Here is a 14,207-nt window from a genome sequence, read left to right as displayed (position 1 = left end):
CAAGCTGCAAAACAATGAGACACTCAACTCAGAAATACGAATTGTTTTATTTACAGGAGACACAGAACACACTGCATTCATAATTTTAAACCAGATAAAAACACTTTGCTAAGCGTACGAGGTAGTGTCCTGTTTGAGACTTTATACAGTTTTTGTAAAGGTCCTTCACTGGATTCAGAACAATGTTTGACAGTAATGGAGCAAACATGCCATGTGGTGATTTTTTCCTGTAATGATCGTGTCTTCTTTCCCTTATTGATCTTACAGGTATTTTATCTATCACAGTTTTTTTAAGTTGCTGCTGAGGATACCTGAGAGGTCAGGTCAGGTTCGTCAACCTGCCAGGTGTTGTTGGCCTGATGTACCTGCTGCCAATTTTGTTTGGTTCCAGCCGCCCCTCGACTGAAACACGACACATACAGTCAGGAACTAATGTTTCCATACACTTGTAAATATCATAGCAGTTTCCAGTGAGTCCTACAACTCTTAATTTTCTACAAAGGAATGACTGAAACACATGCATCTTTGTCACAAAAAACAATCATGTATTTTGGTTCTTTTGTAGATTTATTGTAGATCTTCTGGACTCAGACTTTCCCTTGTACGGTTTACGGCTGCTTGTGGATTAGTGTATCAACTGCCCCCTATTTAAATTGGCTTAGCAAATCACCAGCTGTAGTCAACAGAAGTCACTCATGAGAAGTTAAGAGGCTTTGCCACTAAGAAAGTCTAACACAGCTCTCTACATCACCAAAACTGATAGTTCAAGTTTTCCCGAAGACCTGTAATAAATCTATGAAAGAACCAATATCTGCAATTGTCTTTTATGACAAAAAATGTATGTGCTTCCATCATTCTATCAGAAAAATTTTGAGTTATAGGAGTCATAGGAAACTCAAGACTGCTACAATAGACACATTTTTCCCCAAGTGTATGTAAACTGTTATTCACAACCGTACCTGGCAGTGATCTTATTCTAAGAGGGTCTCTCAAACTGTGTCCACCTGTCCTCTGGTATGGAGATTTCGTTCAGGTCCTCTATGTATCTGGTTGGGTCTTCAAAAATTTTCTTAAAAAGAAGCTTCATCAGGTCACTGACATATTCTGCAAAATATGATATTGACATTTTATATATACTGTTAAACTGTAATTTATGACTGATACCATCAAAGTTTGACAAAAACAGAGATATTTACAGTGACATTCCAGTGTTTTACATACAAATTAGAACAAGTGGGCCAAAACATCTTATTGTTAAAGCCAAATATCGAAGTAGCTCATTATATTTGCACATTTTGTAATTTATAGGAGGGATCTATTGTGTACTCACGGAATGTAGGCGCCGTTTGATTAGGATTTGTTATATATTGTCCATTGCTGCAATTTGGGAACATTATCTTGTAAACAGCTTTTCCCTCTAAAGATGTTGATTGATCTCGCTTTCCATTCTCATTAAAATGCATGGCAGCCAAGTACAGCCTGGGGAAAAAGTAATAGACCGCAGATTAAGTTTTAAAACTGACATTACTTACCAAGGTTCATCTCTTTGAAGGCAGAAAAGGGATTTGACAAGACAAATTTCTAGCTATATGAATTCTGAAACATGTCCAAAATGCAACATGCAATATAATATGTATTGGTATTTATTCAAACATTTATTACCTGCACAGCCTCCCTATGAAAGACAGAACATCATTTTTTGGAGTGAAGCGTTCGGTGGTACTATGGAAGGCCTCTAATGATGAAATTTGGTGGTCATGACTGAGTTTTTCCACATCATGTAGAATTTGTTTGTCCAATAGGAGTTTCTCCACTTTGTTCAGAGCCAATGAACCTGACAGACAAACATCGAAATGGTACAAATGCCCACATTATTCATATAATTCCATATTATCAGAATCATGTCCTAATGGAAGCAACTGTGATTAGATGAAAAACACTTGATACAAACCGGGCTGAAACCACTTGTTGGGGTCCCTGGAGACCCTGTCGGGATGAGTGCACCTGGGGAAGAGCGGATCTTCATGTTTGTGGACGTTCTGAAGGTGGTTGACCAAAGATTTCCATTTTGCAACTTTCTCTGGTCCAGACTTCGAAGCTGTGGCCGTCCAGTAAATGTGGTTTTTGATGCTAGGCAACCATTTCCGCACCACCAGACATTCCTTGTTTTTAGCCAGGTTTTCCAACTGTTGGGACAAATCTGACAGGACAGAAAGTTTAGAAAACGTCAGAAAATTGGCACAACTTTGAATACAGTATTCAAATTCTATAAACAATCTTAGTAATTACCCTTCTCAAGGTGCCAAACGTCATAGTATTGCTCGACATTTCGCTCCTTCAGATGTTTCTCCACCTGTGCGTGGCGGTCAGTCACGATGTAATCCACATCTAAATGGTGTGCTTCCAGGAAATCTAGGCCTCTTCTGAGTCCCTCTGTTTCCATGTTTGAGCTGCCACCAACCTCATTGCTCTAGGGAAAAAATAATGACTTAATCAAACATACATTACAAAAAGTAAAGCGCACAGGAGTTTTTCTTTCTGTCAAAAAATAAATACAAAATGGAGGTGTACCTGCACAAGCTGAACGTCAATTATGTTGTTGCTATCTAGGTGCATCAGGGCGTAGCTGCTGAATTTGGGGGACGGTCCTTAAACATAAGAGAAAATTATAAATAACTACACTTCTTAGACAGAAATAAACTCCAATGCTGCCTCATATGTGTAACTACATGCTGCTGTGTAGGATGACTTTGGAGATCAAGAAACAGACAGAAAGACAGAGTGTTCAGGACAGACATAAGACAAGACAGGCTCTGGGTGGAAGATGAGGAAACTTTGTGTTGCAAGTGAGTAAAATAGAGCAGGAAGCTGTAAAAAAAAAAAAAAAAAAAGATGTGGGACAGTCAGAGATATGAAGAAAGTCAACAGGAGGGCAAGGAGATCTGGGATAAGGTGAAGAGAGAGGTGGAGGTTAAGGCAAAGGCATTTGATCAGTTGGATGAGTGGTTGGACAGTGAGGAAAAAGACAAGGACTTGTGCTGCTTGGCTAAAAGGAGGAACTAAGCTGGGAAGGATGAGTGACAAGTCTGATGGAAGATAAAGATATAACATACTGTTGAGAAGATGGAAGGAGCACTTGGAATGGCTGATGAATGAAGAAAATCAGAAAGAAGATAGCAAATTAGGAAGTTAAATGGATTAGCAAGGATGAAATGAAATGAGGGAAGCCATGAACAAGATGAACAGCAGAAAAACAGTTGATCTGGACAACATATTTATAGATTTTTGAATTCAAATGTTTAACACAATCTATGAGGATTTCCAATTATAATGGTAATGTGCAAAAGTGTAGTAACATGAGGTATAAAGCTGAAGTCATAGGAAAGAGTCAGGAAAGCCGTGCGAAGTAAAGAGGCGATAATGAGCGAGCAGTGGTATCATTTGTGTCAGGAAAAAAGCACCATAAATGTGATGTTTGCCTGCAGAGCACTAGCATTAAGCAGGTCAGAAAGATTTGCAATTTGTCTTTGTGGAGTCAGAAAAAGCAGATGACAGAGAGCCAAGGAAGGCGGTGTGGTGCTGCATAAGAAAGCAGTGGAGAAGTATGTAAGAGTGGTGCAGGACAGAAGTGACTGGTTTAAGGTGGAGGTGGGATAACAGAGGATCCAATCTGAGCCTTTCAATGGTGATGGACGACTGACAAACATGATCAGACGAGTCTGATTCACTCCTTTCAAGTCTGCTTTGTCCTTGAATTTAGTGCCAGCTTTGCTACAGGTAACAATCATAGTGTAAACTTCAAAATTGTAAAGGGATTTGAGTTGTGCAGTGAAGTGGTGATGATAGGTTTATTCGTCAGATTATCCAATTTAATCAGAGTGTTCTTCTCACTGCATGCCCCAAAACAATTCCACCCATCACTACTTTGAGCCGCATTCTTCGCTTAGCTCTGCTAACAACAATTGTGATTGGTTTACAGAAATACAAACAAGTCAGAGCGTTTTTTTTCTCTTGTACCAGAATGATAGTGTGAGACAGCCAGAGAAATATATTCTACTGAAGTGAGACTACGATCAGACAAGACTTTCTGAGGATGCACACAACATGAAATCTGCAGCAACAGTAAGGAACAGGCTGAGGAGATTGTGCAGAAGTGGAGGTATGTAAAAAGTCAGTAGGAGCCGATGAAATACATGCGAGAGGGAGGGCAGTGGAACAGTGAAGACACTGGGAGTAGAGCTGGAATTGTTTCAATACTAAGAGAGTGTAGGCTGGGTGAGGAATATCAGTAGCGATTTATGCCACAAACGTGCCAGTAAGAGTAAAAGGCAAGGTTTTAAAGATGGTAGTAAGATGCTGCCTGTGACAAAAAGACAGGAGGCAGACTTGGAGGCGGCTGAGGTAAAGATGCTAAGCTTGTGTTGGAAGTGATGAGGATAGACAGATGTGGGAGAGAGTGTAGCAGAGGGATAGATGAGGTTGGACAGGACAAAGTGAGAGGAGAGATGCTGGGCTTACTGGGAGAAAGATGCTGACGATGGAGCTGCCATGGAAGAGGAAGAAAAAAAGGAAGGAGGAGGACATGCAGGTGGGTGGGATGACACGGGAGGACAGGCAGAAAGTGGAAACAGAGCAGAGAAATAAATTCTATTTTCAGCACTGACAGCTAACACAGTGTCGTCTGACTCTTCACCTGCTGAGTCTGCCCTCATATCTCCACCCACTGCGATTTTGTCCTTCTCTTTCAGACGCTCAACCAGTGTCTGCTGATCCGTCTTCCATTTATGGTTAATTGCAGGTTCTAGGAACATCCTGGCGTGTCTCCTGAAGGTGTCATAATGGAACATCTGCAGGTTCATGGCTTTGCAGATCTAACAACACAGCAGAAAACAAAAAGATTTTTGAATAAAACTTTCATTCTACTTCAACTTGCACACAGCAATGTCTCTAATACCTTTTCCATCTGAATGAAGGATGCACCAGTAAAATAAACAGCAGCAGACATCTGGAGGTTTCCAACAGGAGTGTTCCCTTTGATCGGCTGACTCTGCCATTTTCTGGTATACTGGCAGTTTGGGCATCGCTGACTGAAGGACACAAAGGTCCCGAGGCTTCGCTGCTGCACCACACACTCCCACCTGCACACCGGACACGTCTGGAAAAGGTCTCTCAGACAGCTCTCAAACACAATGTACTTAGGATCAGTGTAATCACAAGTGGACTCCATCCCCCTGTCAGGAAAAAAGCAAAAAAGAGCAATTACTTAGTGAAACGATTCATAATCACAGGCAAAATCTAAAAACTCTAACTGGTGATGACCTCATTTCAGATGGAGAGTCATCGAGATCATATGTGGAGTCGTGTGGTTGTGCATTTTCTGAAAGATTTCCTTCATCTTCCTCGTCCTCCTGCAATTCAAGACGAGGTCTCTTTGCTGGTCTGACACCCAGTGAAGGTGCAGAAGCCTTCCCAGGTGTGGATGATAGCTTGAACCTTGTGTCTTGTTGAGAGGTCTCTGTGCCAGCAGTGTTGCAAATTGAAACCTGTACGGCTGATTAGAAACAAAAAACATAAAGTAATGAGCTTGCAATACTATGATTTGTCTTTATAAAATTGTAGATGATGAACTAATGTGCAAGAAATATATATTACAAACACACCTTTGCTTCTCACATGGTTTTTCAGTGTGCTGTAGGACAGTTGCGTGCCAACAGAGACCATCTGATGGCAGAACTGTGTTGCTACGGAGACTGTAGGTAGAGGGTCTGTTTGACCTCCTATGTGTCTGTAGCGGGTGGTGGGGGTCTGCTGGGATGAGCTCTGGTTGGGATAAAAAAATAAAAAGAATAACTTTGGTTTTCAGCAGTAATGGTTTGCCTCCTTGCTATGAAAATTACTATGTATATAAAACAACAGTTTCAGTGGTGGAAGTAAGTACATTTACTCACTAGCCACTTTATTTTTAGGTACACCTGATTAAATTCAATGCAATCTCATACAGCAGCTCTGTTTTAAATTTCACTTTTATGAAGCTTCTACATGTTCACATGTTGTTGACGATGATATAAAGATGAGAATTTCACTTTGAGTTATTATTAAGGTCATAGTGTACGGTGGATGTGCATTGTACTGCATTATATTTGAGGTTTCCTAATATTTTAGCCTCAATTTGACTTCTTCTTTCACCACTAATGGGTTTAATGGGTTAAGTAAAGCATAAAAACATACAGATATTGCAGTGTGGGTAACTATGGAACAAGGTAACAGCATTTTTAGTCAAATCACTGACACATGAAGAACAAAGCAGACAATGGATCTGCCCACAAGTCCGACTCTCCATCACAATCAGTGTTACTGTCATTAAACAGTGCATAATGAAAGTGGATGTGGCTTCTGTCCTTATACACAAATAACAGACTGGACATGAATACATATAAAAGCAAGAAAAATACATAAGAATTATATGAATAGTATATGTACAGAAATATAAATAAGCAGTGTCTTTTTCAGATACAGGAAATCTTTCTTACCACAACCTCTCAGCCCTCTTTGCCTTGTAGCATCTGTTTCTGTTTACATTTGTCTGGTTCTGTCAGTTTGAAATTTGCACGTTCTCTTCTCCTCTTGCACATTATTTGCACTAGACACAAAACACTCCAACATCTGTACATTCGTATTTCACAAAGGACATTTTGACTTAGAGTGTATTACACTTATTGTGCATTTTGCATTTATCTTGGTGTTCATTTTTGACTTATTGCATAATATTGCTTATTTATCTGCATTTAAGGTGATGGTAACTACTCTTTCTACTGTCCCCTCGGGGTTTAATAAAATATCTCTATTCTTTCTTCATCCTCTTCCAGATGTCCCTGTTGGGAAGTGAATCACCAATTCTAAAGCAGAAATGTGAGATGTTTGGGGGAGTGGAAACACTTAATTTGTGGAAATAACACCATGATTTTGAGCAGATATGTTTGTGATAAAGGCATGTATGTGGATGTTTAGGCTTTTAAACTCACAGGAGTAACCCCCAAGGATACTTTTGGACATTTTGCATGTACATGTGGACTTTTTATTATCACTATATATATTACTTTTATTGCTTAATGCCTATTGTGTAGTTGTATTTTGGGGGACATGCTCCCACCAATTTCATTGTACATTTTCTTTTTGTGTGTACAATGACATTAACGCTTATTCTATTCTACTCCTGTGTTGATGTACAATTAGCTCTCTGGATAACTTTAGCTCCACTAAGCTAATGTCAGCACTGAAAGCTTCTAATAATGTGCTGCTTACAGCCAGAGCCTCCGACTCCTTCACTCGACCCTTCACGGAGGGAACCGCTCCGTCTCTGAGCAGCAGCCGAGCCGAGAAGCCCGCTTCATACTGGGCTCTGTTGAGGAAAGCGTCCTCGGAGAAGTGCCGAGAGCACAGGAACCAGTTAACCGTCGGCTGCTGGCCCGCAAACAGAAACTGGATCCAGTACTGTCTGGTGCTCTCTTCTTTGGGAGAGGCGAACAGGTTCAACTTTCCTTCGCAACCGAAAAAACACTTTCTGCGAGACATAACGAAGCGTCTGTTGACACGGAAGTCTGCGGTTCACCTGCAGCCGCTCAGGGGCGCCGCCCGGACACTATCGCCCCCTGCTGCTGGGAGGATGAACTGCACGTTGTTTCTGCAATTCCGCTATATATTAATAACGAGAATACGCTGAAAAACACGGGACTTATCTGTTCTGAATACACAAGTCACCTGTCTGAAATGCCCCTCTCTCGTCTGCAATACACATGTCTCAGACAGAACGTCTTTCCAAACACTGGCTTTCTTTGCCTTGAGGCTGATTGAGCCCCGACGGAAAACGGCGGTGTTGTCGGGTTCGTGGACCTGATAGAGAAAGTCGACACTCCTGCCGCCACCGCCACTAATGCAGGCAGCTACTAACAAGCTTGATGCTAACTATACTGATGCCAACCACAAAAGGCCCGCGTTCAAAGCAGTTATGTTGAATGTCTCTTGATATTATCAGCTCTTGCATGTTAACGGGACGCAAACGTTAGCGGCAGTAACCGAGCTATGTTAGCTGCCATGCTAACGTTAGACGTACACATCAACAACCACCAGCTTATCCGTAATGTAGGGTTATGCAGTAAAGATACAAAAAAAAAATGATAAGAACTTACATCTCCCACACCTTTACTTGGGTCACGAAGCGTTGGTACTGCGTCCTTCTTGATTCGGAGTCTTTGTGCTAAGCCGGAGCTGTATGGGCCCATGTTCGAAAAACACTCGTCCGTGAAATGCCGGGCACACACATACAAGCGTTTCGGAATGTTGTTTGGTACATGACCATCAAAGATATAATCCAGCCACTTTTTTCGGAGAGGCTCGGAAGTGGGGAGCAAAAATAAACTTTCGTGTTGGTGTGTGCAGCCAACAACACCACAATTTGCGTGTCTCGCCTTCGCCATGTTTGTTGTTCTTGTTAAAAATGATGAGATATCACTTTTATGAACAAATGAGCTTGTGCTCAAACTTTAATAAAACAGTCTAGCATTGTTGCTTTTCATTCATTTCGCCATGTTACAGGAAGTGTCTTCTTCGCGTTCCCTGCTTCATAACATTCCTCAGTTAGCACCGAGGGCCCTCTGGTGGAAACACAACACAACAACATCCCCGAGCTTGGAAAATCTTTTTTTTCCTCCTTTTTTTATAAAAATAAGAGCAATACACTAAACAATACAATAGACAATACAATGGAAAGAAAACAAAAAATATGTCAAAAAACACATAAAGACATTCATTCACAGCATCACTCAACATCCCCCCCTCCCATCCCCCCACACAATATTTAGGTTGCAATATCATTACAGACAGCATATAACAATTCATTACCATTTGTAACAGTGCAGAATATAAACAATAAATCACAGAGTCATATTAGGACAGTATATTTTAAAGAGCTCATGGGTTTTAACAGCTTTTTTGTGGTGAACCTGTATAATCACATTCACATATTGTTTTACTTCATTATAGAATTTATTCCAATTTGGTTTCTCTTCAGCCCATTTAACTTTATGAATATGATATTTCCCTAAAGTGACAATCAATTGTATAAAAGTTGACAGATCTTTATTGACTACTTTTTTAAACATTAAATAAGATGTCCTTCTCCCAGAGGCTAACTTGGGTCAACTTGTGGCTCAAATTGCAAAAGCATCAGAGAAGATAGCACTGACAGATGAAGAATTAACTGAACTAACTATATTACAAAATAGCCTGGATCAAATCTATGAGGAAAGAGCTCAATGGGCTTTTATTAGATCCCAAAGAAGATGGTTAGAGCAGGGGGGAAAATGTACCAAATACTTTTTCAACTTGGAAAAAAGGAATCAGGAAGTATCAGCGGTGAGTAAACTTAAAATAAATAATCAGGTATGTGAAAACGAAACAATTTTAGCCAAACATGTTGCAGAATTTTTGAGTAAACTTTACTCCAGAGACCAATTGAATGAAGAATGTATGAACAATTTTTTTCAGAACATAGAGCCAAATATAAGTAAAATTGATGAGCGCTCGAAAGTAGCTTGTGACAAAAAATTACAGTGTTTGAAATTGAGAATGTATTGATGCACTTAAAGACAATAAATCCCGGGGAAATGACGGGCTAACGAGTGAGTTTTATAAACATTTTAAAAATGCTCTAACACCGTTTTTGAAATCGGTTTTCGAAGAAGCCATTATAAAAGGGAAGTTGCCTTCAACTGCTCAACAGGGGCTCATTAAATTGATTCCGAAACCAAAAAAAGACACATTAAATATTGAGAATTGGAGACCCATTAGTTTACTGAACAATGATGCTAAAATTTTTGCCTCCTTATTCGCTAAAAGGTTAAAAGTGGGATTAAATGAAATTATAGATGAGGAACAATCCGGGTTTATGCCAGGCAGGAGCATTATCAATAACATAAGACTAATTTTAGACATGATAGATTATAATCAGTATATTCCTGACGACAGCCTGGTTTTATTCGTAGATTTCTGTAAAGCATTTGACACGGTTAGTCATCAATTTATATTCAAAACACTTAATATCTTTGGCTTTGGAAATCGCTTCTTAAACATTGTCCAGACACTTTATAAAGGAGGAAACAGCTCAGTAAAACTGGCTAATGGAACTTCACCCAGATTTTGCATAAATAGAGGGATAAGGCAGGGCTGTCCGTTAAGTCCTTTTCTTTTTTTGTTGGTAACACAAATAATGAATGTTCATATTAAGAAATTTAACTTTGAAGGTATACACGCATTCCAGAGTTACTTTAAACTTTCCCAGTTAGCAGATGACACTGCCATTTTTGTTAAGAATCATAGAGAAATAGATAAAGTTGTCGAGTGTATTAGATTTTTTTCAAATGTTTCTGGCTTGAATATGAATGTGGGTAAATCCATGATATTGCCATTGAAGAATTGTGTAGAACAACAGATACATGATATTCCTGTTAAATCTAGAGCAGGGGTCGGCAACCCGCCGCTCCGGAGCCGCATGCGGCTCTTTCATCCCTCTGTTGTGGCTCCCTGTAACTTTGGAAAATAAACTGTTCTGCCTTTCAGTGTAGGGAGTTCTTGTTTTGGACGGCTGGTCTGCTCTAATCTCTATAATGCGCATTTCCCAATGACTCAAATAACTTATCCATTCCTCTTAGTATATTGAAATCAAAGCCTACACTCTCCATCATGAAATTCCGCACCCGGAAGTCGGTAAAGCGACCTCGGACGGAATAAAAACCTCTGATTGGCTGGACGGGCAAAGCGTCTCCCTGACTGGCCAAAAAGTCTGTCAATCTCAGAGCATAGAATTTATACACAGATCGGCTCGTTTTGTAGCTTTGCACCAAATATCTCAGCGGGACCAGAAGTACGATTTCTGATTTGCACCTGTAGAAAACAGAGAATGTCTGACTCGTGGGGAGGATTCGAGTGGTTGTAAGTAGCAATTTGTGTTTGTGTGTTAGAGGACACAGCTATTTTCGTGGTAAATTATTTCACATACTTAATGCACAAGTTCACATTCAGATTTGCACATATTCAAATTCTCACTTCAGCTTCACTTCTTACAATACAGGTGCACAAGTATGTTTTGCACTTAGTGTGCTGCAACAATAGGTGCAAAATGTGAGCATGTCAGTGTTGAAATATGTGACTTGTAGAGAAGGATTTGCGCGCCTGTGAATATGATTTGTGCACCTGTAATTATGATTTTGTGAATGTGTATTTTTGTGTTGTATTTGTGGGAAGAAAAAAATCGACACAAGAAATTATTTTACAAGTACACAACTCATAGAGTTTGGGAAACCATATTTGCTGATACACATACAAATTCAATGTACACAACTACAAATTCAATGTGACAGGTGCTCAAACATTTTGCACCTGAAATACCTTCATATTTTTTTTTTAGGATTTGTTCAACATTATGGCTGTGATATCTTGTGAGTATTGACTACAGCTGGCCACTCCTCTGAGCTAATTTAAACCATAAAAAGTCCATTTGAAACACTGGTTAGACTCAGCTACAAACACTACAAAGTCTGAGAAGCTCAGCAAAGATTTGATAATAAATCTATGAAAAAACTAAAATACATGATTGTTTTTTAAGACAAGCGGTCATTTATTTCAACGGCATAGAGTTACAGGAGTCGCTGGAAACTCATCACAAATCGAACTTGAGCAAAGTCATTCCTACTGTTGGAACTTTCACATAAACCATCCAGTTAAACCATCTCACTTCAAAAACACTTCTTTTCCTCACACCCCTAAAAAGCCATTTAAGAGGCCACTATCATCCAAGAAAAGAAGTGAAATGAAAAACTTCACTATATTTCGTTGGTAAGTGGAGGAAATACTGTTGAACTACGAGGATCTGGAGTTTCTGCTTTTCTTTTACTCTCTCAGTTTAGTTTCTACCTTCTAACCCTGTCAGACACATTCAAGTTTAACATTTCCTTCTGAAATGTAAACAAAAGGACTGAGCTGCTTTTTTCGACTGAACTTACAGTCCATAAAACTTCGTCCCTCAGCGAAAAAACAGAACTCTGACCGCCATCCTGCCGCAGCCCTGCAGCTCTGTTTTCATTTATCTGCTTTATTTCCTGTTAGACCACCAGAAACACTCACCGTTTGCAGCACAAACACTTACTCAGGCCAGAGATGCTCCTGGAAAACTTCTCGTCCTTCAGGAAGCTACAGCTACGTGGCAGCCGAGTCAAGTCGCAGGAAAAAAAAAAAAAACAGAAAAAAAAAACTTCTTGTCGGAGTTTTAACGCCAGAGGTCGACATCTGTCCGATTATCCCAGGAAGAGAAAGTCCCAGAGAGGAGCCACAAAGCGCCCACTGCTGCAGTACAGCTGGTTCATCCTCATGTTATCCTGTGGGTCAATTAAAGTTTGAAAATGTGGAAAAATGCATGTTTTCACAGTGAAACTTCTGATGTCCAGATTTTCAACATTTTTGGGAAATCTTTGAACATTTTTTGGTGGAACAAAGAAATGTTAAAAATGTTTCTTAATCCAGCGAAATTCACTGGATTTTGGTTGATTTTTATGTAAATGTTCTTAAAGAAAATATTACAAGTTTTACTGATATATATGTCATCACTTTATATATTTTAAGATTTTTTGGGGGAAGATTTTTACTCACTTCTTGAAGAACATTTACAATAATTTTCTTGCCAAATAAAACACTGCAAAAGAAATTTAAATCTCCCTTTTTCCATTGATGTCCCTTTGTGGTTGTGGAGGCATTTTGTTACAGCTTGGCTCAAAGGCTGCAAGAAAACAAGGAGACAACAACTAAAAATGGATTTACTGCAGTGCAAATAACCGATCTGGTGTCGTAAAGACAGCAAACAAAACCCAAACATGGACTGAAGCTCCAGGAGGAAGCAGCTCCTGTCAGAGAAAGTGAGGAAGGTTAGCTGAGCCAGTTGATCCCAGATGTGGACCAATCAGCTGATTGGTTCATAGCTGATGTGTTTTAATTTTTGCGATTTTATTAGTTATTTTCTTTAATTTAACAAAGCAGAGCCACAAATTGAAAAAAAAATCCATTTATAATTGTCAGGAATGTGTTTTTTATTGTGGTAATTTAAAGAAAAAAAGTTCATGTTTGTGCAGCACAACTTTGGGAATCTTATTCCTGCCAGAGGTGTTGGAAAAACTGAACCAGATCTCCTCTCCAAACAGATCAAGAGTGGTTCTGGATGCATCATTTAAAGTCCTGGATGCATCATTTAAACTCCTGGAAACAGAACGTCGGAGCCTATAAAAGCTCTGCAGACCTTCCATCGGTCCCTTTTTGCACTTGGACTTCTTGAGGACACTTGCAAATCGACCTGAGCTGACAGCTGACCTCTTTGGAGATCTCTGGAAAGCATTTACAAAACCAAAAACTTCTGCGGAGTGAACTCTATTTCTGGAAGAAGAAGAAGACGAACCGGAGCTGCTGAGAGACGAGATGTCCGCCCGCTGGGAGCACCTGGACCTGGACCTTCAGCTTGCAGGTAGGAAGAGATCTTCTCTTTTCCTAAACAGTTCATTTTAACCTCGAGAAACAAACAGGAAGCGTTTTCAGCTCGAAAATGAGAATTAATTGGCTCAATTTGTTCAGTTTGTCGAGCTTTGGTGACATGTTAGAAAACACAGTTTGAATGATGCTCGTGGCTATTTTGGTGTAAACGTGATATTTCTAAGGTTTACTGTATAAAATATGTCAGAAAATATGAGGAATGTATTGAAAATACTAAAATATAATAAGAAATTATGCGACTTTACTTCGAGGGCATTATTTTCGTTTCATTTAGTGTGTGAAGTTTATGAAAACGGAATGATTACTGAGACATTTTTCAAAAAATGCTAAATATTTTTTCCCACAAAGAAAGAAATGTAGAAAGTTTTAGTTAAATTTGAAGTAACAGAAGTTTTGGTGACATGTTAAAAAACACATTTTGAATGATGCTTGTGCCTTTTTTCTGTGTAAAATAGTTATTTCTAAGTTTTACTGGATGAAATGTCCCAGAAAATATGAGCAATGTGTTTGAAATATCACAGGATATCAAGAAAATGTGAGGTTTTACTTGCAGGCCATGATTTTAGCTGAATTTAGTGTGTGCAGTTTATGAAATCTGAATGATTACTGAGACGTTTTTT

The 14,207-nt window shown here is 39.4% G+C and overlaps 1 protein-coding gene across 4 annotated transcripts; it reads right to left on the bottom strand.

Moving 5' to 3' along the window:
* Positions 1–28: 28 nt before the first annotated feature.
* On the bottom strand, positions 29–8,756 carry LOC110962796 (uncharacterized). Of its 4 annotated transcripts, XM_051948492.1 has the most exons (12): positions 8,187–8,748; positions 5,661–5,820; positions 5,320–5,551; positions 4,955–5,231; positions 4,694–4,871; positions 2,572–2,648; positions 2,290–2,470; positions 1,952–2,200; positions 1,663–1,834; positions 1,331–1,479; positions 960–1,104; positions 29–402 (listed from the first exon to the last, which is right to left on the bottom strand). In XM_051948492.1, exons 1-11 carry the CDS (start codon positions 8,472–8,474, stop codon positions 977–979), a joined length of 2,091 nt encoding a protein of 696 aa, XP_051804452.1. In that variant the 5' UTR covers positions 8,475–8,748; the 3' UTR covers positions 29–402; positions 960–976. The 4 variants fall into 4 exon arrangements, 3 of the variants coding, with proteins under 3 accessions (XP_051804452.1, XP_051804450.1, XP_022066518.2); XR_007942052.1 differs by having other exon boundaries at positions 29–1,104; positions 1,331–1,544; positions 8,187–8,756; XM_051948490.1 differs by having other exon boundaries at positions 29–1,104; positions 8,187–8,747.
* Between the last annotated feature and the right edge of the window lie 5,451 nt (positions 8,757–14,207).

The sequence above is a fragment of the Acanthochromis polyacanthus genome, chromosome 5 (genome assembly GCF_021347895.1).
Source record: "Acanthochromis polyacanthus isolate Apoly-LR-REF ecotype Palm Island chromosome 5, KAUST_Apoly_ChrSc, whole genome shotgun sequence".
Classification (NCBI taxonomy): domain Eukaryota; kingdom Metazoa; phylum Chordata; class Actinopteri; family Pomacentridae; genus Acanthochromis; species Acanthochromis polyacanthus.
The sequence above is the reverse complement of the archived record's forward strand: the minus strand, read 5'-3'. Positions and strand labels throughout refer to the sequence as shown.